This window comes from Dermacentor variabilis, chromosome 6 (assembly GCF_050947875.1).
Source record: "Dermacentor variabilis isolate Ectoservices chromosome 6, ASM5094787v1, whole genome shotgun sequence".
NCBI classification, from domain to species: Eukaryota; Metazoa; Arthropoda; class Arachnida; order Ixodida; family Ixodidae; genus Dermacentor; species Dermacentor variabilis.
In genome coordinates this window covers 64,780,173-64,806,580 of record NC_134573.1, presented here as the reverse complement: position 1 = coordinate 64,806,580, position 26,408 = coordinate 64,780,173, and the positions used below count along the sequence as shown (strand labels likewise).

Genomic DNA, 26,408 nt, shown 5'->3' with positions numbered 1-26,408 from the left:
TTTCAAGGATTTCACGGACACGAGGTCGCGGGATCGAATCCCGGCCACGGCGCCCGCATTTCGAAGGGGGCGAAATGCAAAAGCAACCGTGTACTTAGATTTAGGTGCACGTTAAAGAACCCCAGGTGGTCGAAATTTCCGGAGTCCTCCACTACGGTGTGCCTCATAACCAGAAAGTGGTTTTGGCACGTAAAACCCCATAATTTAATTTAATTAATTTTAAGGATTTCACGGACGCATACAAACTCTGTAAAGAAGACTTTTCTTCTTTTCTTTTCACAGTTCTAGCAATTATAGAAACACCAAAGCAAGCGCACCAGGTATCAATGACACCAAGGTTTAGAGTTTTTCCTGGTTCTATTATGTTATACTAAGGGCAAGGTAGCTTACCTCTGAAGTGAATGGGACTCTGCTTCAGGGTGAGGCACTGTTACAGGAAAAACAGAAGCGCACAAGACAGACAAGCCCCTGTTAATCAAACTCCAGCAGTCAAATTTCGTAGCACTATTTCTGGTGTAACGGTAATGTCAGCCTCGTCACTGCAAGACAGTACAGAGGGCGAAAGAAGGGCAAATAACAGGCTATACAGTTGACTTACGTTAATTCAACCCTGACAAGACCTTAGAAACTGATTTAATTATCTGGCAGGTCAAACTAAACAACATGCAGAAAAAATGCCAAAACACCCCACTGATTCATTTGGCAGTATGTGTCCTATTCTAACACACTCCCGAATCAAACACGCGCCCACTTTCTATGTGTCCAAAGTAGAAAAATAAAGCAGAAATGACATTAAAGCTCCTAAACGGAGTAGGAACCTAGTGCACACCCAATTTTTAGCTAGAAAAACTGTTGCACAATGGCGGCCGGTTTCCTAAAGTCAGCTTTGTCACACGGTGATCCATATGCAATACATCCAAGTTATGCGGTAAAGCATATGGCCGTTGCGAAGGCAGTTTTGGTTTCTTGTCTGATGGCATGGTGCTGGCAATCTTCGGCCCAATTTTCTTTAAACACAAGGTATGCACGCACTAAAATCAGGTAAACACCATAATCAGACATTGTGAGCTACATTTATTGCTTGAAAATCTTCCTAGGGCAGGCTGAAAATAGGCATTTTTGGCGAGAGACGATATGCACTCGACACATTCATTGCTCCCTAAGCTCTGCCAAGACAGACCCTGCCATTAAAAGGGCTGCTGTTGCGATCCCTATAGGGGTCAGGTGCATTCGTGCGTGCGTGCATACTGATTGGTCATGTTCGAATTCTCCGGTGAAGGCAAATTTTAGGATCGAAATAACAAAATTTTGGGCCCATAGAAATGCAAGGATGCCAGCTGTGATCGAATTAACCGGAGTCAAATTAACAGTCATCACTGTATTATATAGTCAACTTCTGTTACATAAATCTACCCGAACTGGCATTAGAAGGTACTCCCGCTGGCATTACAGTAAGGGTACCTACTTCCACTGTAATGCCACTAATGGCAATGCGGGTAGTAACAAGCAAGCAAACAAATAAAATAAGGTTAACCAATATTCTGACGCAACAAGGGGCTCACCTTGTGGTTCTAGACTGGGGAGCACCTTAGGACCCGAGAGAGGAGGAAGCCGGCTGCCTCCACGGGAAGTGCCATCTCTGGCAGAAGAGTGAAGGCGTTGCATGTGTAGGCGGCCACATTACTCAGCTATCATGACTTATCACCAGTTCACAAGAATAGACAGCTAGGAGTGCTAGCAAGTTCGCGTTAAGGAAAGCAGTGTTTTGTGTACAACACATCGAGACCTGATTGAGTGATTGATTGATTTGATAATATTGGAAATGTCGGAAACTTTCACCATCTGGCTTTACCACAATATTTGAACTGTCTAATAAACATACGAAAATGAGATGAAAAGATTAGCAAATAAGAACACACACTCGCACACACAAACACACACAATGTCAAGCATTTGGCAACAGTGTGCTTGAGTCCAGGGACAATGTAGTTGGAGTGACTACACAATTGGTACTGCGTGCACATGACTGGTCAGGCAAAGAAAACAATGGAGTATACAAAGTAAGAATCGATCACAAATGTAATGACTGTTACACAATGAATACACCAATTGTGAGCAAATACAAGACTAACAAATTATGGCCGAATCCATCTCACGATGACTGCCGATGGTAAAGCAATTAGCATTCAAGCAGTGCAACAACACATTGTATGGCTGAAGTCCTGTTTATTTGGAAGCAATAGTGGTGTTTCTGAGACTTCTGCTGCTCAGACTGCCTTCGCTATTGGCTGACTTTGCTCCGACACTTGCTTGCCAAGGTCACCCATGAGCATGATGGCATGACGCGACGACGACGACAGTAAGACGACTACGCAATGACAATGATAGAATGATGAAGGGATGATGCCGATGAAGCAACAAAGGCGGTATGATGGCGATGACGGCAGTATGACAACATATGCATGGCATCGACTGTCTGATAACAATGGCGTGATAACAGAGGCATAATTGTGATTGAACGACGACAGCTGGATTATGATAGAATGGCGATGAAGGGATGGTGAAGGCTATAGATAACTATGGTATGACATTTCTGAACTGATGATGATGGCAAAATGACAATGTGATGACAACGGCATGACGACAATGGTATGCAATGACTGTATGACGATGACGGCGTGATGAGATTGGGATGAAGTTAGAATGATGACGATGGCATGACAACGGCATGAGGACCATTCGATAACAAGCAAGTATGGCGACGATGGCGTGACGATGACAGCATCATCAGTAACAGCAACACATTCAACACGGACAAGCTAATCAGACAGCAACGAGTCTTGTGAGCTGCTGCCATGACGGTGTTACTGCAACAACGACCACATAACTGTGGATGTGGCATGCAGCAGTTTTGGTAAATCCAAACTGTAACGAAAAAATCGCTCAAGTGGGGGTTAGGGTCAGATTGTTTTTTACCTTTCATGAAATCCTGAATTGCTGTTTGCAGAACCCTCTGGCCAAAAATAAGACAAACTTGGCAGTGCACACATCTCTGGTTCGGCATCGCTTGCCTGGAGCCACTTAGTGAAAGGATAGAGTGTCGTCCACACTTTCTTGTGGAAGCCGAATAGGAGGCCTTTCATGTTCTAGAAGTGGCAATCTCCTCTTGCCAATAAAATAATGAATGGCCGCTTGCTGTGACACACACCTTGCTCATCTTTACTCCATGGAGTATACTGCCCTTCAGAATCAATGTGTTTATTTGGCAGCATCTGCCTGAACAGTGCTATATCGTCAGCACTGAATATGACTATTTCTGAAGGCGCAAGTATCTGCAACTGGGCAACTAGAGTGGTAAAGACTATCTGCCCTACAAAGACTCATCTTGCCCCGAGCTAGATAAACCCTTCAAGTCATGCGAAGTAAGGAAAGCCCTCGAGAATCTAAATTACAGGTCGACCCCTGGTCCTGATGGCATCCATAATCGGGCCCTCAGAAACCTGGATGACAGCTCCATAGAATGGTTGACAGAGGGGATCAATGGAATATGGGAATGAGGGGTTGTCCTGGAGTCCTGGAAAATGGCCTCAGTCATCCTAATTCCAAAGCCTGGAAGACCCCCGAGTCTCTTAAACCTCAGACCCATTTCACTCACGTCCTGTGTGGGGAAAGTGGCGGAACATGTCATACACAATTGCATTTCCAAGCACATCGAGAAACAAGGATTTTTTCCGTACAGCATGATCAACTTTCGTCCAACCCTGGCAACGCAGGACGTGGTGAAGCTCGTCAAGTGTCAAATCATTGACAACACCACAAGAGATATAAGAGGCACCCTAGGCTTAGACCTGGAGAAGGCCATAGACAATGTATTCCATGCTCACAATCTGAACTCCATCTCGGAGCTTAATTTGGGAGATGCCTTTCACAGATACATAAGCTCGTTCCTCAGGGATCGCAAGGCCACGCTCAAAACCGGTGACCTCAAGTCCGACAATTTCAGTTTGGGCCCCAGAGGCACGCCACATGGAGCAGTAGTCTCACCACTGCTTTTTAACATCGCCATGAAGAAACTATCGCAAAGGCTCTCCAACACAGAAGAGATCAATCATACGCTCTATGCTGATGACATCACAATCTGGTGCACCGGAGGAAGCGAAGGAGATGTTGAATTGGGCTTACAGGAGGCTGTAGATCAGACAGAGATGTACCTGGAAAATACGGGGCTTAGATGCTCCCCGAGCAAGTCTGAGCTCCTCCTCTACAGGCCAGTCAGGAGAGTTCCCCAAACCTAGAGGCTGGAAACCATTGTCCGAAATAGACATCCAACTTTACACTAAAAGCGGCTGTACAATACGGTGCTCAACAAGCTCACAGCCAAGACTGAGAACATGATCAGACTCATCAAAAGAGTCCTGAATAGGCATGGAGGGCTTCAGGAAGAGAACCTCCCCAAGTTATTTCACGCCTTCCTCATGAGTCATGTAGTTTATGTGGCAGCCATACACAAATGGTATAACTCCGAGAAGAAACGGTTAAATGCGCTCATCAGAAAAAGCATCAAAAAAGTGCTGGGCATTCTGTTACGGGTGAGCATGGACCACCTTATGCAACTAGGAGCGCACAACACACTGGACGAGATAATCGAGGTTCAGGAGTCAGCCCAACTGGCCCGTCTGTCCTGTACCCGGCTGGAAAGAAGATCATGACAGTTCTTGGGATCAACCCTATCCTCATGGAAGAGTGGAAATATAAAATCTCAGAAGATCAAAGGAACAACATACGAATCACACCATTTCCCCGTAATGTTCATCCTCAACACAACGTAGGCAGACGCAGGGCAAGAGCCCTCACCCTCATCAAACGTACCAAAGACGATTCCCACTTGGCATGTTCTGTCGACACAGCCCAATATGGACAGTCGTCTAACTTTGCCATTGCCCTCATTGATCGCAACAGACAGATAGTGAATGCGGCTTCCCTGAAGTCCTCAACACCAAGCATAGTAGAGCAGGCTGCAGTAGCTATACAACTATTAGATAACAGCAGATCACAAATCTTCACTGATCTGAGTCGGCGGTCAGGGCTTTCACTTCAGGTTCCATCGCTAAGGAGGCTCACAAGATTCTCAAGAACAAGGTAATCTCTCCGCACACCATCACGTGGTTTCCAGCGCACCTCCAACCCCCAGCTTGACTCCTTCCCCAATCTCAATGACATCGCCCACTCCCAACCGCACGCACTAACCCACCACGTGGCAGCAGGGTCGAGCTCAGATTTCGGGGTTCTCAAGTTTTGGGGTACTCTCACTAATTTCAACGAAATCACTAAGCACTATCACCTGGGTAGGAGGACTTATCCTCCCCCTCATAGGAAACAGGCGAGACCTCTGCTGTCCACTTTATGCATGCTTCAGACTAAGTCCTATCCAAACCTGGCCCTTTTCCATACGATCACTCCAGAAGCTTCTAGCCCTACTTGCCCCGACTGTGGGGCTGTTAAGCAATGTCAAACACATGCTCTGGCGATGCCCCTCGTTACAGGGTCCCAATCGCATCATGGAAGAAGAATGGAGCTCTGCCATCCAGAGCGCGGAACTTTCACAGCAGGGGGCTGTCCAGAGAGCCCATGATGCGGCGGTTAGGCTCAGTCTACCAGTCGACACGTGGGAGCGGCCTGCAGCTCTGCCCTAGGGCAAAGCTTCTCAGGACCTTGTAAATAAAGTTCTTTGTCTGCCTGTCTGTCTGATGGTGCATGAAGTGATTGTGGCTCCGATAGGAGAGGAACACTTGCAGGGGCATGGCACATCATTATATTTATTGAATCTGGCATTAATGGGAGTTTATGTATTACTTATTTGGTTTGATAGAAGCATATTTATTTATTTAGTTTGATATGCACATAGTGCAACCCTATACTTTAGTGTGAGTTTTGTAAGGGGGTGTTATCACTGTTTGATGTAGACAAATAACTTTATATACCTGGGCTTTATACAGTAAATGCTCATTATAATGAAATGACAGAGACGGAGAAAAAATTCCACATATGTGGCAATTCAATAAAAGTGACTACTCCATAAAAGCTAAAGAAGTAGAACTGAAATAGCACAACTCCACGACCATCTAAACCGGGTGTCAGGCTGTGCATTTTCAATCACAATCAAGTCAAATTGGGATTGAATTTCTCGGTCGTGATTACCTCCTTTGCAGAAGCTGCGGGAAGGAGCCAATAGGGTATAGGTTCGGGTGACTTTGGGTATGCCGGGCAAGCGGAAGGCAGCATAGAGCAAAATTTGTCTGTTCCATCACGCCCTACTTCAGACACTATGATTCGGAAACCACTACAATCAGACAGCGCAATGGCTGCGGGGCAATGGCTGCGGGGCTATGGCGCTGTCAGGTGCAGCTTGGAGGAGAAGGGTGCGCCGACGGAGAGGGTCACTTGCTCGGTGCGAATAAGCCCCCTGAATACAACTAAAGGTAGCAACATTCTTGTATCTTGCCACCTGAACCAGCAAGCAAGGGCAGGTGAGGAGGTCTGGGGCTTATCCGCGTCTCCCTGTTGGTGGAGCAGAATCCTGTGGTTGCACTCGCGCTGGTTCTGTGGAAAGAAGCATGCGTGCTTCCGCATGCTGCTGGCCACACCCTCATTATCTTGCATATTTTGTTTTTTACTTGCGCCGGGACCACGACTGTTGCTCTTAATCGCAGTGCATAGGCGCAACGGCGAATCTAGCAATTGTGACGATCGGCATGCTGTGAAACAAGATCACCACAATCAATAAAGAACAAAGTGAGAGGGCGAGCGCAGGGGCAATCAGTGTGTGGCGAGGAGAGCCCAGGAGAGGAGGAACGTCGCTACCTCTAGTTTATTCAAGGGGATTGGGCACCAAAGGCGCTGAGCGCCGCTGTGAGTGCGTACGAGCTCGGCACAACATGGAGGAAAAGAATGTGCAGGCGCCACGATGGCGTAGCTGGCAACAGAGAGGATCGTTCGCTTACCTGGCGCAGAAGGGTTCACTCGGCGCAAAAGGCGCCAAGCGCCACCGTGAGTGTGCACACACACCTCTTGATGGTTCACTCTAAGCAGAGCAGCTTATCGGTACAATTCAAGTAGTCTGGCTTAAGGTGCATGCTTTTGAGTTGGGACTGCGTGAAATTTTGAATAAAGCTATAACTTGTGCAAAGCAGTTTTGTTATAACGAGGGTTCACTGTATATCCGAGATTGACTGCTTAGCTAACCGACAGAAAAGCCAAAGCGAAAATTAATGTGAAGAAATTGCTGTTCCAGCAGCTCTGGTCACGTAAGCATACAAAGTTCCAAACACCGCTGGGTTTTCTTGAAATTTTGTAAATGTCCAAACATTGCGGCACACCGCGATTGGGCCCTCTCTCTCACACCTATGGAATCTAAATTATCTAAGGCTAGCTACACGACTTTGGGGCATGCAAACAGCTACCAGATGACTTGCGATCAAAATTCACGCACTTAGGGCAGTGAACTTAGCAATCTGAGATGTCACAGCTGCCTACTAATGCCTACTAATACGCAGAATTCACAGTAGAAGACTTTGATATATTATGAAAACTACACTAAAAATATTTTTCTAACCATTTTCTTTTTATTTTGTAATTAAGACGTGCAACATATACATTTGTGACATCAAAGAAAAAAACTTGGACCTGAAAGGGTTTCCAAAACAGACAACTGTGCTCAGTGCCTAGAAAATTGACGGAAGCATTTGATTTAATGATCTAAAGTCCACCACCAAGATGCTGATAAATTCATCAAAAAAAAGAGAATCTTACAGTGCAAACTCTGGAGGTGTGTCCTTTGCTGGAACGGTATCAGCGGACTTGTTCTGCGTCACTGGTTCAGGCGGCCTGACTTTGGAATCGCTTGCTTCGGGACTCTGCAAGACCAGAATGATGCTGCAGCATTCGTAAACCCCAGCAGGGGTGCCTGCATTTCTGTAACAACCCCACCTGTGTGAGCGGCGGCTTTCGCAGTTGGCAGTGATACAATGTTAGCCAACTGCAACACATATTGTCAAATGCAATACAAAATGCTTCGTACTTACTAGAAGATTCATATCCCAGGTAGCCAAGATTATAGACTGTGCCCTTCGTTACGGGACCACGATCACCTCACCATGGAAGAAGAATGGGAGGAGGCGCTCAAGAACTCTAACCTTGCCGCTCAGCTACGGGCCGTTCAGAGGGCCCGCAACGTGGCGGTCAGGCACGGCCTGCCCGTCCCGACGTGGGAGAGACCCGTAGCGGCTCCTCCCTCATAAGGGAGTTTCGGAGTCGCTCCTCATGACCTCAATAAAGTTCACTGCTTGCCTAATATACAGTGTTTCTTATTGCTCACCTTGAGGAACTTTGGAACACGAAGACCCATCAATTACAGTTAAGCTCGACATAATGAAGCATATAACATTTTATAACTTTTTGTCCACAGAAAACCGTGTATATTAAACCTCAATATAACAAAGTGTGTTAATACATGATTTAAATATAACAAAACTTCACTGCCGCTGTGAAGGAATACCAAAGCAACAAATGACACTTGCCATGGATGCACATGGTCAAAAGGCTGAATTACATGCAGTTAATTCAAATGCACCTCTCAAATCATGCACTGCACTACAGAGAGCCACTGCTAAAGAGGAGCAGCACATCAGCAAGATATGCTCACACACTCACTGTCACTTGTCTCACTGTCACATTCTGTATAAAGCCGCATGCTGTGAGCACGAGAGAGTGTAGAGAAAGATGGTGGCGTGATGCGTGCCGTTTTCCCACAAAGGGGGTCAAGTGATCTGTACCGGTCATGGCTGCACGTGGCTGTCAGCACTGCTCAGCAAGTATGCAGCCCGGCCACCCTATTTTGGAGGTAATCTGTTCCATGTCTTGCTGTGCGTTTAGTTCTGGAGGTCGTGTAGTCTCGAGATTCAGGGACATGTTGAAGCGAGAGACAGACGAAGCGTTCCCTCTCATGTGCCTGTATTTGTTGTCCCACAGCGGGTAACACTGTTAATTGTGGTGGCAGAGCGGACGCGAAAGTGTCGCAGGCTTTGCTTCGTACCCCCAATGTGAGCATGTCGTTGACACAGCAGGAGACTGTACCTGTGGTCATTCACTCTTAATTTCAACACAATAGATCTTTTTTTAATGGAAATTAGTTTTATTTCTGCGTGCCCAATAACTTAGAACATTTTACAGACCCTTCTATGTAAAAGAAACCCGTCAGTGACTGTACTTACTTCAATACAGTTAGGCCACAATATAATGAAGACAGTAAAATCAAAAATTTTTTTTCATGTGCATTCGACCTGATGGAACTGACGCAAATCATCAAATTGTCTGGCAGGTCGAATTAAGCAACACACAGAAAAAACGTCAAAACACATCACTGATTCATCTTGCAGTATTTGCCCGATTCAAACACGTCCCCAAATCAAATGCGCCGGCTATTTTTATGTGCCAGCAGTAGCAAAATAACATAGAAATGACATTAAAGCTCCTAAACAAAGTATAAACCCGATTTTTTGGCAAGAAACATTGTTGCACATCAGCAGCCGGTTTTCTAAAGTCAGCTTCGTCACGCGGTATTTAAAGTCAGCTTCGCCTCAGTACATCTGTATTACGCGGCAAAGCATGCAAACGTTACGAAGGTGGTTTCGGGTTCGGGTCCGATTGCGCGACCTCAGCAATTTTTAGCCCAATTTTCTTTCAAAAAAAAAAACAAAGTCGTGTGTTCGAATCGGGTAAATACTGTAATCAAGCATTGTGATCTAATTTACTGCTTGAAGATCTTGCTAGGGCGGGCCGAAAATGGGTGTTTTTAACAAGAGATCATGTGCGCTCAACGCATTCTTTGTTCCCTAAGTTCCACCGAGACAGACGCTGCCACTAGAGGGGTCGCCATCGGGGTCACCATGGGGGTTCGGCACACGCGTGCTGCCTGGTCAAGCTCAAATTATCTGGTGAATGCCAATTTTAGAAACAAAATAACAAAACCTTGGCCCATAGAAATGTATGGGTGCCGGCCAGGATGAAATTAAACGAGAAATTGAATTGATGGAAGTCTACTGAATTGAACTTCGATCATTTATGCAAACAAGTACACTTGCCAATGAATTATTTTACGTGGAAGGGGCTGTAATATTCTCCGAACTATCAGGCAACAGGAAAAGGCAAATTCGAATAAGAAAGAGTATAGTTGTTTAGTTGAATTTGAGTCGGCGACAAAAGCGGTTTCACGCCATGACGACGATACCTTCCCATTGGCAGTACGCAGCGAAGCTAGCCACACCTTAGCGTCCACACCGCCCCTGTGGCTGATAATGTCCCCCACAGTGAGACGACACTATCATGAAAAGCGCCAGCAGCAGGGAGTGAATACTTTGTCTGCCTCTCGCTTCAACGTGTCTCCGAAATTCAAGGTTATGCAAACTCCAGCACTAAACGCGCGGGAAGACAGCGCATGACGCCGTGCCATCTCAGTTCGTCCATTCTTTGCACGCAAGGCAGGTTACCTCTAAAACAGGGAGCGCAGGCTGCGTATGCGCTTGCCACGCTGACAGCCATGCGCTGCCACAGACGTGATAACAAAGGAGACGCACGCCAACCTGCCACCCACTCTATTTCAACCCCCCACCCCCTTACCGCCCTCATTGGCACTTTATTGTGTTACCGCGAGCTTGCTCCCCTCCCCCCCTTTCCCCTTGAAAACGTACGAAGACAGCTTTTGTCAAGCTGCCATCCTTCTTGGCTAACCCTCGCACATTTTCACTCACACCTAAAGCCTACAGCACATAGGGCGCAATAGAATCTTATCAAACTTGGACTTTACACAGAACATGATGCCGCCTATGCTTCGGCTGTTACTCTTAGCTGCGTGACACATAACTTGAGAGATGCGTAAGCAAGCAGCCGCATGTAATTCAACTATTTGACCACCTGTGTCAACGGAAATTACCATTTATTGTCTCGGTATTCCTTTTCAGTGGCAGTGAAAGTTCCTTATATTGAAATTGTGCATCAACCCACTTCGTTATACTGATGTTCTAAATACATGGTGTCTTATGGACAAGGCGTAATAAAAAGTTCATTACTTCGTTATATCAAGAATTTATTTATATTGAAGTTTTTTATATTGAGGTTAAAATAATGAAGTAAAGTGACAATATTACCAACTTCCTTATATCATTGTTTGACTGTACTGTAATATCACTAAATGCTGCCTCGGTAAACAAAATGATCATCCTATTGTCATGTGAATGAGGTGCCACCAAAATGGGACATAAATAATTATATAAACATAAGGGGCAGAAACTTGAAGGCTAAAAAAGAAGCTCAGCAGGAAGTTCCGGATCATGCAATGAGTGACAGAACAGAGAATGATATGTGCAACATCATTAATGTTCGCTGCAACTTCGTCTTGCAGCCAACATCAAAATATAGGCCAACAATGATGACGAATATATGTAATTAAGCAAAGTACTGGTTTGGGATAGTTGGCAACTCATTGTTACAGCACTCATTCCTGTCACTTTCTTTGTCCTTGCCTTTTGCTTGTCCTGTTAATCTGTTACAATGAATATATGTAAGCCAGTGGACAGCCTTTGTCATTCTAGTTGTCAAGAGAAGCAAGCAACACTTCTACACGCACACATACCTCTGACGTTGCTGGTGGGTGTAGAGGATGAAGCAGCTGTAAGAGCAATGGACCCTCCCGCTGCTCCAGCCCAAGTCGACTGCACAGCTCCCCTCGGCTGAGTGGCTCTGCCTGCAGGTGAAGGGGGCAAGCAACCTGCTTAGCAACTAGTCAGCAACCTGCCTCACTGCGTTTGCTAGAAAATAGGCAAGTCACTGGAAGAAAGAGCCCCAAGGAACTCGCCCAATCACTGAGTAGGCGCCGCTAGTATGTAGTTATTCTGTTCCTGCATTCAGTTTCGTACCATATCATGAAGATTCGCATTAGGTACATGTGGATGTTGTTTTTCCTTCGAAAAAGAAACGTGCAACACATGTTCACCTATTCAGATAAGGGTTGAGGGCAGGACTATGCTTCAGAACACTGAATGTTCGATCAAGCACAATTCCAGGTTTACACCTTGTTGTGCTGGCAATGTGTACAAAGAGCTACTTTCTTGTGGTAAAGTCTGCATTGGCCAGACCAGGCAGTGCATCAAGGTACGCCTCAAAGAACACCACACTTCATTACAGGGTACACCTAGCTCTCATCTATCTAGTCACTGTCCACTTGTGGTCGCATACTGCTTCTTGACAGTATTGCTACCATTGTGAGGGACAGGGAGCAGCCAATGTGCAAGATAGCTGAGGCTCTTCATATCCTTAAGCATTCGCACGAATGAGTAAGTCAGCCCTCATTCACTCTAACACAGAATTAACTACACTTTTTAAATCAGGTTTAATCACATGAGAGGTGTGTGGTACTGTTGTACAGGATTTTGGTTTTAGTTTGAGTTTTTCCTGCTTTGGTACAATTTGTATATATTAACCACGAGCTTGCATTAAAGCTTCAGTTGACAGACAGTGCCTGCGATCATCTCTTCTTTTTTGTCTTTGTCTATTGTTGCGCTGATGGATCATGAAGCTGTTTATTACAGTGCTAGCTGTTACATAGTTTTCTGAGCTCCTGACAAGCAGTCACCATGACACTTAACCCAAAGACGCTCTAAGCACTTCTTTTTTAGCTCATCCTGCAGAAAGTTCTGGAGATTTCTGATTAGGGTGTTTTGAATTTGCTAGCTTAATGTGTCCTCCTTCTAAAACATTCAATGATTGCTCATTACAGGCTCTTTAACAGTCCCCCTGACACTTCCTAGCTTTGGATCTCTCTGTTTATTGACACTGCTGCATGTACTTTTATCCAAAACTGACACTGTTCATTAATAAAGGGCTTAAAGCACTCATTAGTTAAAGTCAAGCTGCTATAGATGCCTCCTGACTGTTTTAATCACACTGCCCCTTAGATCTCTGGGACTGGCTCACATGGCCTATTGGTGAAAGAAAAAATTCCGAGGACACCTAAATACTTCTTAAGAGTTGTAAATGTGAAAGCATTAATGTCCAGTTGAACACTGCTCAGGGGTCCTTTGAGTTATGAACTTCATACGGGCACACGAGTGAACCGAGATGTTTGGCACATTTTGATTTGGCCTTACCGAGACACAGTTCGAATGCAGGCGAAAGTTTGCGCGGACAAAGAATGTGCGAATAACACAGGCTTCCAAGAGCGAGGTTGATCTGTCATCGTGGTGATGCCCTCTCCCTCGCACAACACCTGGCATGCTACTGTGGCAGCAGGTGTTCCCTTTTGCTCGCTCTGCTCGACCTCAAGGCACACTTGTGCTGTAGCATCACAGCCAATGGGAATTTAGGTGCTGTTTCGCCGCTGCAGGTGCTGGACAACCGCTGTTTCACTCAATGAGCCATTTGATGCTTTCGCATAAAAAAAAAGGGGAACCAAGTTCGATGCTAAAGACAAGATCGATGAACACAGTGGCTCAAATGATATGATGATTAAATGTTGATTATATCTCTCTATTCTGTCTCTTTTTCACGTTAATTAAGCTGATAGGCCATTCAAAAGTTCTTTTTTTCTAGCAATTTTTTTTTGTTTTTTACATTTTATGTATGCCCAGATATTCAGCAACATGTTGAAAAAAAAATCATCGTCCTATCATCATTAGTTTGGGAGTTACAGTAAGTTTTCCAACACATACCCTCATATTGCAAAACCAAAAAAATCAGTAATATTTTTTTAATATAAATATTATTTAAAATGCTTTTTTTTTTTCATTTTATGTTGTCGCTGAGCAGCCACCTGAACAAAAGGAGACGTTACTGCATCTCACAGGGACTCCAGCTATGAAGCTGGTGCATTTTAGGCCTCTGTGTAATTTTGACATCTTTTACATGGTTAGTAGACTTATTTACATTTTTTCTGAAAACAAGACTTTCCTCCCCCTCATGTTAAACAAACTTTGATAAATTTTCTTTTGATAGAAAATTTGATATGAAATTTTTCACACTCATTCCTCACATAAAGATATGTGCAACAAACTAGAGCAAAAGAAATTGATGCAATATTTTTGCATTTACAGCTCATCTTGCAAATAAATTTCTTCAAAATTGGAAATTTTTTTCACTTTGGTTAGTTTTTCAAACATCACTTTCTAAATATTCATCACAACACATTTATCCTAGTTCATTGCACAGGTCTCCCACTTAGCTACATAAATGCCAAAGCTTTACTCAATTCAGCAATTCATGAGTTATTTATCACTGCTGGTGTGACTAGCACTTTTGCCACATTTTACGAGAAAAATTACCTGCCAAAAAGTAAAATGAGCCATTTTCTGCATTTTACATAGTTGAACAAGCTAAATAAATGCTCAATTAGAAAAAATAGCTATTTAAATCCTAACTCCCAATTTAAAGAAAACATTTTTTTTGTGTGTAGCCTACCACCTTAAGTCACTTCGTATCTTATTTGTATCATACTTGACGTGCAATTATGTCAACCTTGACACTTGGCTGACTTTTCTTTTACCAAGAGGCCAAGTGGGGCATTCCAGGAGGTAGCGCAGTCTAAGGTGCAAGGTGGTTAATTTTAGACTATATGGGTGCTAATTATGCCCATAGTGTTAATTTTACTATCCTGCTACACTTTATCACCTTTTGTGGACACCAGTGAAGCTGCCTTCCACACACAATTGCCTGGCATAGCTTAGACCAAATGAACTCGTTTCATTTCTCATAACTGCACCTTTGCCTCAGCAAATCTGTATCTAAGGTGGTGCACCCTTTACAGGGGTACAGTGCAATGTGGCTAATTTTCGACTATATTGCCGCTAATCACACATACAATTAACTTTACCTACTCTACGACTAAGTCTTACTTCTTGACTCATTGAGACCTACATTTTGATACTTCTTGCAACTCGCTATGATGCTCTAGATGTGTGAAAGGGCCATTTTTTCTTCTGAAAGTGCTTACAAGTTACCTAGATACGCCAAATCAGTGTAAAGTAAGCTAAGACTCTTCAAAAGAAAAATAATGAAAAAAGAAGGATAGGCTTCAAGTTCCTACGCTACCTCCTAATGACAAATGTTTATTTTTTCCACGGAAAGTTAGCCCCGCAAAATGTAGATGGCGCTGTGGTGCCTCCACGAGCCACCATTACAAGATGTGTGGGCTTCTACCGCTACCATGCATACATATATATTGGCCCTACACCATGCGTGATCTGGGTAGTATCTTGTTTGCACCAAGTTGCCGGTCCGAGTGGGGAGATCAATCAATCACGTCCTGGGCTAGTTCACCGTGCGGCTAATTATGCGCTCCACGCTGAAACGCCAAGTACAGCTGCACGAAATCACGGTTTCACCGGTGGTCGGTTCGCAATATACACTGCAAGGTGTTTGAACCCGCCACCTCCCATCTTCGATATTGTTGATAAGAGCATGGTGGTGTTGGAGAGTTAGGTTCAATAGATGGGAGCCAGCTGCAGTTCAGTTGTTACAAACATATGCTGTGTATTGGCAATTAAAAGCACCCAGCCACATTCAATTTTGGGCAGCTTCTGCAGCAATTAATGCCTGGAAGGCGGTTTGAAAGGGATATCTCGTATTGTGCACAAATTATAAATGTCCATAGCGGCCCTGGAAGCAACATTTGAGTATCACGCTCTCTTCTACAGTCATGCTAAGATGGTCAAGCACTTTTTGTATGGTTGCATGAGAGTTCGCCACCATTGTGATTGTGCAAGTGAGAAGTGTTTGTTGAGTGACAGCTCTATTGTCGTTTCATAGTATGTTGGGTGATTTAAAGGTGGTGCAGCCAGGAAAGGTGATCAGGGCAAAAGTTTTCTGCAAAGCGGTCATGTCTGGCTTGCAGGGGACCAGTTGCATGTATTGATTGTGGGCTAAAAGCCGTGGCTTCAGAGCCAGTGGCCAGATGAGGCTTTCAGAGATCACACAGAGTGCGGGAGACATGCAAAGGTCAACCCTTACTGTCCAGAGCCCAGACCAACTGAAACCCAGCTTCCTGATCGCCACGCCCCGTTGCCAGGCTCACTGCGCCTGGCCCGGGTACACGAGCCCTGCTCCAATGATGATGGATGCAGCATCACTGTGCCGCCATGCAGCCGGCATCCTTATACTGGCCCCTCCCCTGCGGATCACAGATCCATGTCGAGGGAAATGAGGTCCTCCAAGGGTGCTTGGGGGACCGGTGAAGCCAGTGCCTCTGCACACGGCGGATGCTCCTGATGTGCATCTAAGACCTTGTGACGAGAAAGGTGGGAGCGCAGGGACCAGAGTAAAGCAATAGTGGCCTCCATGGTGCCGGGAACCGGCGGCTGAAGGCCAGGATTGTAAAGCGCAGCTGCAGCGAGCCGGGCCCGGTGGAAAGATCCTGCATGATGAGCGCATTGGGAGATCTTCAGCATGCAGTATAAGGGGCAGAGGATGCAGGCTTCCTCTGGTGTATAGACAGGAGGCTGCTCAGATGAATAGTGCTCGGAGAGGAGAAGGCCCCAGAACGGCTCGGGAACCAGCTCCGGTGAGTCTCCGATGAGTGGCCGTGGCTGCAGCTCCCAAGGCAGTCGCAAGGCCCAGCCAATAGATGCGTTCGTGGAATCAAGGGCGGCCCAGGTGGCGACGGTGTGGCAGCCAGCGGGCAATGACCGGCGAGCAGGATGGGGGCAGTAGGGCACGTATCAGTCATGGAACCGATGATGCTGGCGGAGCGAGCGTGGAGAGTGGGACATCTGTAGTATGTGCAGCGCATTACATACGAATGCTGGCATGGCAATGCTATTATGAAACTTCATGTGTCGGGCTTGATATCTTGCAGCTTCAGTGTTGAACAAGCCAGCAAAAGGGGGGTCACGAGAGTACCACGAGTGTTAAGAGGGGGGCGAAACATAGCGTTTGAGCTGAGAGACATGTATTGGTCCAACTAAGGTGCCAGTTGTGGTATCTTTCAAGCAGTAAAGTTAATTACCAAGCTTGCGTAAAGTAGCATATGGACCATGCCATCGAGGTGCTAAGGATGCTGAAAAACCTTTAGCCAAGATGGTCAAATGATGCGTACAACGTAATACTAAGTCACCTGGTTTGTACTGAACGTCACAGCATTGTGAGTTATATCGACATGTTTGCTCGAGCCGAGCGTTATGCAATTGCTCACAAGCAGCAGTGATAGCGGTTGTAAACCGCTTATGTCATGCATTCATGAAATGGCAGGTATCGGAATAGGACGGATATGATGGTACCAAGGTATGGGTTAGTGGAAATGAAATTTCGCTGCCAAAGTTCAGATGTGCAGGTGTAGAACCAGTGGATTTGCTGACCATGGTATGTGTCGCCAATGCCATTTCTGAGAGCTTGGTATCCCATTCCATATGATCAGTGCAATGTGCGGTTCTTTTCCTAGAAACAGTGCCAGGTGAAGTGGTATACACTGAATATATGCTACGGGGAAGTGTCTTTTAACCTCAACTTACGTTTCGCAACATTCTAGAAAGACATGCTGAACACTGAGTGTCTTCCCACATCTGCTACAGATTGGACGTTCACCGCCAGTCAACAAAAAACTATGAGTACCATAAGTGTGCCCTGTTCTGAGACAACAGAATAGGACATCACTTTGTATGTACTTGGTCAGTGATGGCCAGTATCCTAAATCTGGCTTAACTACATGGAGTTTATTCAGGATTTCAGCGTCCCACTTAGGCTGACAGTAGGTTCTCAGTTTTTTCCGTAAGTATGGCTTTAGGTCTGATACTGGAACAGCTGCAGACATGTTGCAAGCTTTCATGTCTAAGGACGTAGCAATTCGGTCTGCCAGGACATTACCCTCAATACCTCTGTGTCCAGGGACCCAGCATACCATTACATGTTGACCAGAGGCATAAATAGTACAGAGGAGAGAGAAATGATCCACAATTGCTGGATTTCTGTGGTTGCAGCATGACATAAATGCTTTTACAAAGCTTAATGAACCTGTGTATATGACCACTTTATGTAGTTTTAACTGTTTCATGTGTTTCACAGCCGACCATAGAGCATACGCCTCTGCTGTAAAAATGCTTGTGTGAGGGTGGAGAACATTGGACCAAAACAGGAGAAGACATCGAGAAGACAGCGCCAAATGTACCGTGAAGTAAGTGCACGCAAAGGGTATAAGACAACCCACTTCATAAAGTGGTCGGTAACCACTAATAAGTAGCGGTTGCCCCGCGAAATATGGGGGAAAGGACCCATTACGCATGAGACTCTTAATCTCAGGGTCATGGGTTCGAGCCCCACGTCAGGTACCAAATGTGGGCTCAGGTCTTGGCTTCAGAGCCAGTGGCCGGCTGAGGCTCTGAGAGACAACACAGAGTGCGAGAGACATGCAAAGGACAACCTTTACTGTACAGAGCCCAGACAATTTGAGACCTAGCTTCCTGATCGCCGCTCCTCGTGTCGGGATTGCTACGCGTGGCGCAGGTGCATGAGCCCCACTCCGATGATGATGATGGCAGCACTGGTGTGCCGCATTGCAACCGGCATCCCCACATGATGCAGTGCCCTTCCTTTTGCGTCTGATGCCTTTGCAGTTCCATTGCTAGATGACACTGTTAGCATTGTGAGGTTGTGTAGTGACACAGCAAGTTAAGGATTAGTCAAAGGAGCTACGATTGGTTTGTTTGTATCATTGGGCTTCATTTTGTGCACTAGGTCGTAGTTTCTGTTACGTGTCGTGAGTGTTTAAGCATTCTGTGTTAAAGGGCTCCTTACCAGGTTTTAGCATCTCTGAAAACCATGCAGTGGCAATCACATCTGCAAAATATCAAGTGGCTGCACGACATGAAAACAGCTAATATTTCAAACAGAAGCCCAAACACACTTTCTGCTGAGGGAGCCCCATTTCCCGCCAGAAGACGCACTTGTCTGCAATGTCAACGATTATGGCATGTGACCTTGGTAAATTGTCCAATGCAGGAAACACAATACCACTGCTGGTAAGCCACTAGGAATGCACTGTGCAGCAGAGAGGAAGAACAAAAAGAAAGAAAGAAAAGTGGGGATTGTGACGTAAATGTGACGTGGTCATTTGGCTCCTGTATGGGAGAACGAAGGAAAAGAAAGACCCTTGTGGATGCTAGTCAAGGCAGAAGGAGAGAGTGTTCATGCTTGCAGTGAAGTTTGCCTCCTGGAAGAATGGCAATGTGACATTTCAATTTTGCCTATCTCCTTTACCATAGAACAAATCTGCAAAATTTTTGTGATAAGGCACTTTCTAGACTTACAGTATATAACTAAATTTTGCAATGGGGTGCAGTGAGGGACCCTTTAAAGGGGCTGTGAATGACCCCTTGGGCTTAGTTAAATAGCATAGTCCGAGGGGTAGCATACACTGCTGTGAACTTCTCAGCCAAGTTTTGCTATGGTACGTGGTGCGTAGAAGTCGCAAGTGGATCGCGAAGTCACCTTTCTATCAAACGCTGTCTTTTCCCATGTGTAACTGCTACTGGTAGCTGCAGTCAGCTACATAGCATAGATACCGCGGCCACCGCATCGTGCCGCCATGAGTCCACTGCCTAAGTGCACTGCGGCTTGCACAAGACGGCCACGTTTGGCTTATGTTTAGCGTGTCATAGGCACCAAAATCGGAAGTCATAACGTCTACATTCACATCAAAAATAAAATCTGGACTGCATGCCACATTGACAATTAGAAGGCAGAACATTGTGGGCCCGCCTCACTGCGCTGTAGCTTTAGCAAGGCAATGAAGAAGGAACGAGGGCACAGTGGAAGCAATGTTCGATTGCCAATAACTCTGCTTTCACTGAACACATTGAAGTACTTTTTGTGGCAAAGTATTTCTGAAATAGCCTATTTTTACTTAAAATGCCTTTCTCCACTTCGATAAAGAGTGGTTTAGTGGCATAACTTTTTAAGGCTTCCATGAGTCTGGAAAATTTGTGGACAGTGTTGCCAGGAGTTTCTCAGCAAGCTGCTTCTTCAGGTCTTCTTGTTGACTAGCTGTGGGGTTCATCAGGGGTTCATTCCACATCTGTGGTTAGTTCAACACCCAAGAAAAGTAGGAAGATACCTATAAAGAAAGGTTCCAGACAAGGAGACACAATCTTTCCAATGCTATTCACTGCGTGCTTGGAAAAAGTATTCAAGCTATTAAACTGGGCAGGTTTAGGAGTAAGGATCGATGGTGATTACTTCAGCAAGCTTCGGTTTGCCGATGACATTGTTCGATTCAGCAACACTGCAGACGAGTTACAACAAATGATTGAGGACCTTAAAGGGCCCCTCACCAGGTCTGGCCATATTGAGCTGACATGCGCAGAACACACACTCGCAAACATACAGCGATAATGATTGTGACTGCAAAGTATTACACCGCTACGTGCCACAGAAAGACCTGAAATTTCAAACCGAATGCCGTTTTTCCTTCTCGCAGCCACCACGCTCCAAGCCGGACGGTGACATAGTCGTGTCCCGCCTACGTAGTTGTGTCCGCAGTGTGACGTCGCTCGTGGTGACACGTGACTTCAAGAATTATTCAAGACAACATCTGTTATCTATGCGATCTGTTGCTTGAATTGACGAACTGAAGTTTAGAGAAATAATAAAACACACAAATGTAATGTCTGTGTGTTTTTTGTTTCACTTCGCACCGAAGCAAGAGAGATGTACTTCTGCTTCGTCTGCTTGTTCCCACGATCGTGCGGTCACGTGTGCAGCTACCGAAACTGTGCCATTTCCTACCATGTTCCAGTGTGTGATCACTCTATGCGATCCGCCTGTTCTGTCTCAGTATTCGTGTAGCAGTGAATTATACCGCTAGGCATGTTTCTTTGTGCACTCAAAATCGTGCGCTGCGCAAACGAGACAACAGCTTGTGCGCGATGCCATTGGTGGAAATGCGTAGTGCCAAAAAAAAAAAAAAGGCGAGGAGCAAAAAAAGAAAGGAAGTGAAGGCGAGGCCTGTGGCGTATACCTCACGCAATCTCCGAGGTCCGGTATAGGAGAACGCAGGGAAGGAATTTCACTTGCAGAGGCTCGACAGAGCGAGTGGAGAGAGCGTCTTGCTTGGCAGTGGAGCCTGCCTGCTGAAATCATGGGTTCGCGGCACTGAAATATTTCGATACTTTTCTATTAATTCGCCGATTTGAAAAATTCTTGTGGCAGAATTCTCCCTAGAAGACACATGACAACTTCCAGCTTATAACCAAAATTTGATATGGGGTATGGTGAGGGACCCTTTAAGAGGGAGAGTGTAAGAGTGGGGTTGAAGATTAATTTGAGAAGACAAAGATAATGATGAATAACCAGGCAAGGGAACAAGAGTTCAGGATCGCAAGTCAGCCGTTACAGTCTGTGAAAGAGTACATTTACCTAGGTCAACTAATCACAGGGGACCTGGACCATGAAAAGGAAATTCACAGAAGAATAAAAATGGGTTGGATCGCATACGGCAGACATTGTGAGCGCCTGACTGGAAGCTTACCGTTATCATTGAAAAGGAAGGTATACAATCATTGCATTTTACCGGTGCTGACATATAGGGCAGAGACTTGGAGATTGACAAAGAAGCTTGAGAACAAGTTAAGGATCGCGCAAAGAGCGATGGAACGAAGAATGCTAGGCATAACTTAAAGAGACAGAAAGAGAGCGGTTTGTATCAGAGAGCAAATGGGTATAGACAATATTCTAATTGACATTACGAGAAAAAAAATGGCACTGGGCAGGTCATGTAATGTGAATATTAGATAACCGTTGGACCATTAGGGTGACAGAATGGGTGCCGAGAGAAGGGAAGTGCAGTAGAGGACTGCAGAAGACTAGGTGGTGCGGAAAATTAGGAAATTTGTGGGTGATAGTTGGAATCGGTTGGCGCAGGGCCGGGGTAATTGGAGATCGCAGGTGCCTTCGTTCTGCAGTGGACATAAAATCGGCTGATAATGATGATGATGATTTCCACATCTATAAGGATAACGTTTCCCTTAAGACCCTGCTCCAGCTTGATAATTCTTTAGCTAGTGCAAAGGCGCACTCGAATTTTAATTGAACACTATAGTAGCTTGTGTGCTGAGTGGGTTTTAGTGTGGACGTGTTATTTTGAGGCAGTTGAGACATAGTAGGGCTACGCCTGCTACCCTGAGTGAGAAAGGAAGCCGAACTCACCAGTGGGGGTGCTGTGTGACACGCTTGCCCTGGCGGTTCCTTCTTGGTCAGGAGCTGGGTGTTTGTGGGTGTGTTCAGGGCTTGGGCATAGCTCTTTGCCTCGAGTGCTGAAAGGGATGCTTGTCGCTTGGTCGAGTTACCCAGGAGGCTTTCCAATTTATCATGGGTTGGTGCACTGGTCGTAGGGAACCCGGTGCGAGCTCTAGGGTGCTATACCAAATCTTCAGTCCCACTGTCACATACTCTGCCTTCGTGAGATGTGGCAGTCGCTTTGAAGTGAGTTGGTAAGTGGTCAGTCGGGCCCGTTACAGTTCCGTTGTCTTGGCGAGGCCATTATGACTGTCCTGTGTGGGTAGCCTATTACGGTGCTTCACTGCATCTCTGTGGAGATATTCTGCTAGTTGCTAGAGAGGGGAGTTGGGGGTCATTTGCCATGCATATTTCTCCACAATTAAAACAGTGAACCTCGCTTTCATGAGGTATGCAGTTGGGACGGCCGTAGGGTAGTGTTGTACTGCATGCATACCAGTGTGCAAATTTGTGGGAATTGAGGCACACGTCCACACAGTGTCCTGTAACCATCCAGCTTGCGCAATGCACCAATTTAAGTTGATGTTGGTGAGTCCCAGTGGCCCATAGCCCCAGTTGAACTTGTTCTGGAGCTGCGACCACCAAGCAACACAAAAGTGCTTTCAAATCCTTGTTGGCTGACGAGCAAAGGGGACGGTGTTCGAGTAGTGCCTGTGAGGACAGTGGCCAATCATCCAGACATTGCAATACATTGGAGAGTGTTCCGTCTTTATGACTGAAATTGATAACAGAAGCAAAATAAATGCTTGATGCTTTCTTCGCTGCCACAGACATCGCACGCAGCGCTGTCAGTAATTTCAATCAATCATCGACGACCTGTGTGAACACCTTCGGCTTAGTGGAGCCCTTCAAGTGAATTCACCAAATCTTTCCTTCCTCTCTCCCTCTCTCTCACCTTTCCATTTTCCTTTTCCCATCCCCCTGTGTAGGATAGCCAGCCAGACACTTTTTTGATTAGCATCTCCGCCATCTCCCTTTCTTGCTCCCATTTCAGAGCTGTGAGGTCATGCCCTGTGAGGAGCATTGTTTCTGAGTGTCCTAGACTGCGTACTGCAACAAGTGACCTAGCGTCGAGTGCTAGGTCATGCACCACACACCTGGCACTGCGAGAATCGGCTGCCACATATGCAATCACTTCGTGCTGATGGCTGTCAAGCATGAACGTTGTGAGGCTTACAAGCTTCTTTACAGTCATTTCTTGGCAGCTCGATGCAGTTGTTAAGTTGGTTGTGAGTTGTACTTGAAAGCTAACACCACTAGCTTTTAAAGGGGTGAGCTTAGCAGTCATGCCAAGTTTAGTGGAGATATTGAAGATGGAAAACTTGCTGAGGTCTATCTGAATTCCAAGGTGAATTACCACTGTTTGCAGTTTGCGTAGTTTGGGGGTAGCGTCAGTGAGTTCAAATTCTGCGTCTTCTGTGGCACCTTGCTATGCTGTTTCTCTTCCTCCAAGGTGATCGAGGAGCAGCTGCCAACGTGGATGTTGCCATGTTGGTTGGCCTCCAGTAATGGGATCCAAAAGTGTTGGGCCCCACTGTAAGCGTTCCTCTCCCAAAATTTCTGGTCATAAGAAGATGGTATGGAATTGTGGACGAAAAAACACTTAGCCATTGCAAAAAGAGCACTGTTGGAGGCAGGAGGCTAGCTGCACAGATGTACAATGCCTTAGTGACAGCAGGTCGTAGTTCATCTTTGCAGTCTCTCAAAGTGGCTGTTAGGCATGTGTCCTCTCAACATGCACAAGCGGTATTCTAATGCTGCTAGATATTGGTCTATTATTCACAAGGCATCATCTTAGATTCTGAACACACTTCTGTTTTTTTTTTACACTTCCAGAACGCTATATAAGCACTGCTGTACGACCAGCGTAAGGTGAAATGTGAACAACAGCAAAAACTAAACAAAGCACCAGTTATGCATGAGTACACTTGAATACGACATGAAATCTCTCCACAGCTGTGTTCCTAAATCTTAAATGTAAACTTTGGAACATGAATTAAGCAAGAAGAATAAAGGGAACCAAGACGCTTGAATTTTTTCATTAGCCGCAGCCATATGAAGCAAATGGACAATGCAGCCAGGGAAACCTTAGAAAGAACTGTTAGCTTTTCAAAAAAATTTTAATGTATAAGTAACAAGGAAAAAGCTATTGAAAACGGAGGAAAAGACAACTTACCACAGGTTTGAGCCAAACTCACATCTTCCGCATTACATGTGTGGTGTTTTACCATTAAAGGAGCATGGGCACAAAAAGCTTGTGCCCTGCATTTCTTTCTTTTCTTCTTTACGTCGCTGATGGCTCCAGAATTATGGCAAGATGCCCGAATTCCTTGAGAGCACAACAAATAATTATTTACCTACAGAATCGTCTATATGACTCATTCAAAAACTGCACCACATGCAGTGTGGCATGAGCTGTGAAAAAATAAAGGAAACTGTTCACATCATTGAAAAAGGAGGTGGCTGTCACGTATTATAATAGACAACCTAAGAGCACACCAGTCAGCATGGTGCGGTAGCTGAAGGCCATAGAATGACCATGTCACTGAAAGCTGCCAAACTGACCCTTAAAGTTGTGCACTTGTCTTCGAAATGCAGGGGAACCTACTCTCCTTTCTTGCCAAATTGAGTGCTCCACGGACTCGGCTTTCAGCAGCATGGTCGTGGTGTTTGCACAAACATTGGTGGTGTCTGGTGCCACATAACCACATCAGGTTTCAGATCCTAACTGCCGTATTCAAGAACGCAACTTAAGCTGAAGCCCATGCTTGACTTGATCTGAGTGATGCCTGCCGTGAACATGCTCAGGACGTTCATTGCGTTTCTTCTGGTGTGTTCACGACAGGCGTCATTTAAATCAAATCAAGCATGGGCTTCAACTTAAGCTGTGTTCTTGAATACGGGGGTTAACAGTCTCCTTTTTCTCACAGTTGAAGCTTTGCTTCACAGGTCACGCATTTTGAACTGGTCTCATTAAAAAGTAACATAATTGAGTATTCGTTGTGCTCTCAAAGAACAGGGGCTCCAAAGCACAATTACTGGGTCAACAGCTACCCAATAAAAGATACTATATTAAAAAAATTATTCTGTCATTACTCTTTTAACCTTTTAACCACCACATAAACAGGAATATAAGTAGAGATAGTTTGTTAAAAAGGTAGATTAAAGTCACCCTCGTTTTCAGCAGAATGCGAGTAGCCTGGTAACATATGGCGTGCATGCTGGCGAATGCGTAGCCAATGCCATATCCATATCCAAATGCAATTGCTGGCATTCTTTTTCTTACTTGTCACTGTGCCTCTTGTGCGCACTCTTCCGAGTGACCTTTGTGTAGTTTTCTTTTCTTTTTTTTTTTGTTGTTGTTGTCTGGTGTGCGATGAGTAGTGGCACACAAAGACAGTTCTCACTGGTGTTTTCAGCAGTGTTCAAGACTGAAGTTGTATGCTTTGCTGAAGCGAACGGCAACACAGCCACTCAGCGCCAGATTGGCATTTCTGATAAAAAGAGTGCAATATTGGCAGGCACCTAAAAAGGCATGAAACCCACAAAAATATAACCATTTCATGGGTGTCGTACATTGAATTCACAGCTCGCGGACGCAAATGCAGATTTTGCGTGCACTCGCTGCTGGTGGCAGAGCAGTCGATCCGCTGCAAAAGTGCACCACTGTTGTGAAAGTAAACGCATTCCAGCAATTTTTTTGTTGTTGTTGCTTTCTTATTTCTCTCTCTCTCTCTCTCTCTTTTTTTTTTAAGGGGAGGGGTTGACCTGTTACTCCCAATCGACCTATAGACCTTCTTTTCATGGGTGCCACCATATTGCATAGGAAGTGGTGCCATTGATGTCGTCGGCCTGCTGACTTAGGCGAACGCTTCGCATTGTATGCCAAGTATACACTTGGTGGCAGTTTCTGATGGTTCTTTTCACACCTGCATGGTCGTTTTAGTATGACAAGGAGTCTTTTGCGTGGAGAATGGTTCGTGGAGAATGGTTCGTGGAGAATGGTTTGGTGAGATCTACAAAAGGGTTTTAAGTCGGCATAGCCGTAGTTTCTGTGGGCGTTGAGGCGGATGGAGCACCCA

General features: G+C 45.4%; 1 protein-coding gene across 2 annotated transcripts in view; it reads right to left on the bottom strand.

The window, feature by feature from the left end:
* Positions 1–26,408, bottom strand: part of LOC142584812 (centrosomal protein 43-like) — a 46,801-nt gene that overhangs the window by 4,791 nt on the left and 15,602 nt on the right. For both annotated transcript variants that reach the window (XM_075695088.1, XM_075695087.1), the window contains exons 3-6: positions 11,687–11,797; positions 7,810–7,913; positions 1,563–1,639; positions 391–427 (exon numbers count right to left, since the gene is read on the bottom strand). In XM_075695088.1, the coding sequence (XP_075551203.1) occupies positions 391–427; positions 1,563–1,639; positions 7,810–7,913; positions 11,687–11,797 (329 nt within the window). The remainder of the gene's footprint in view (positions 1–390; positions 428–1,562; positions 1,640–7,809; positions 7,914–11,686; positions 11,798–26,408) is intronic.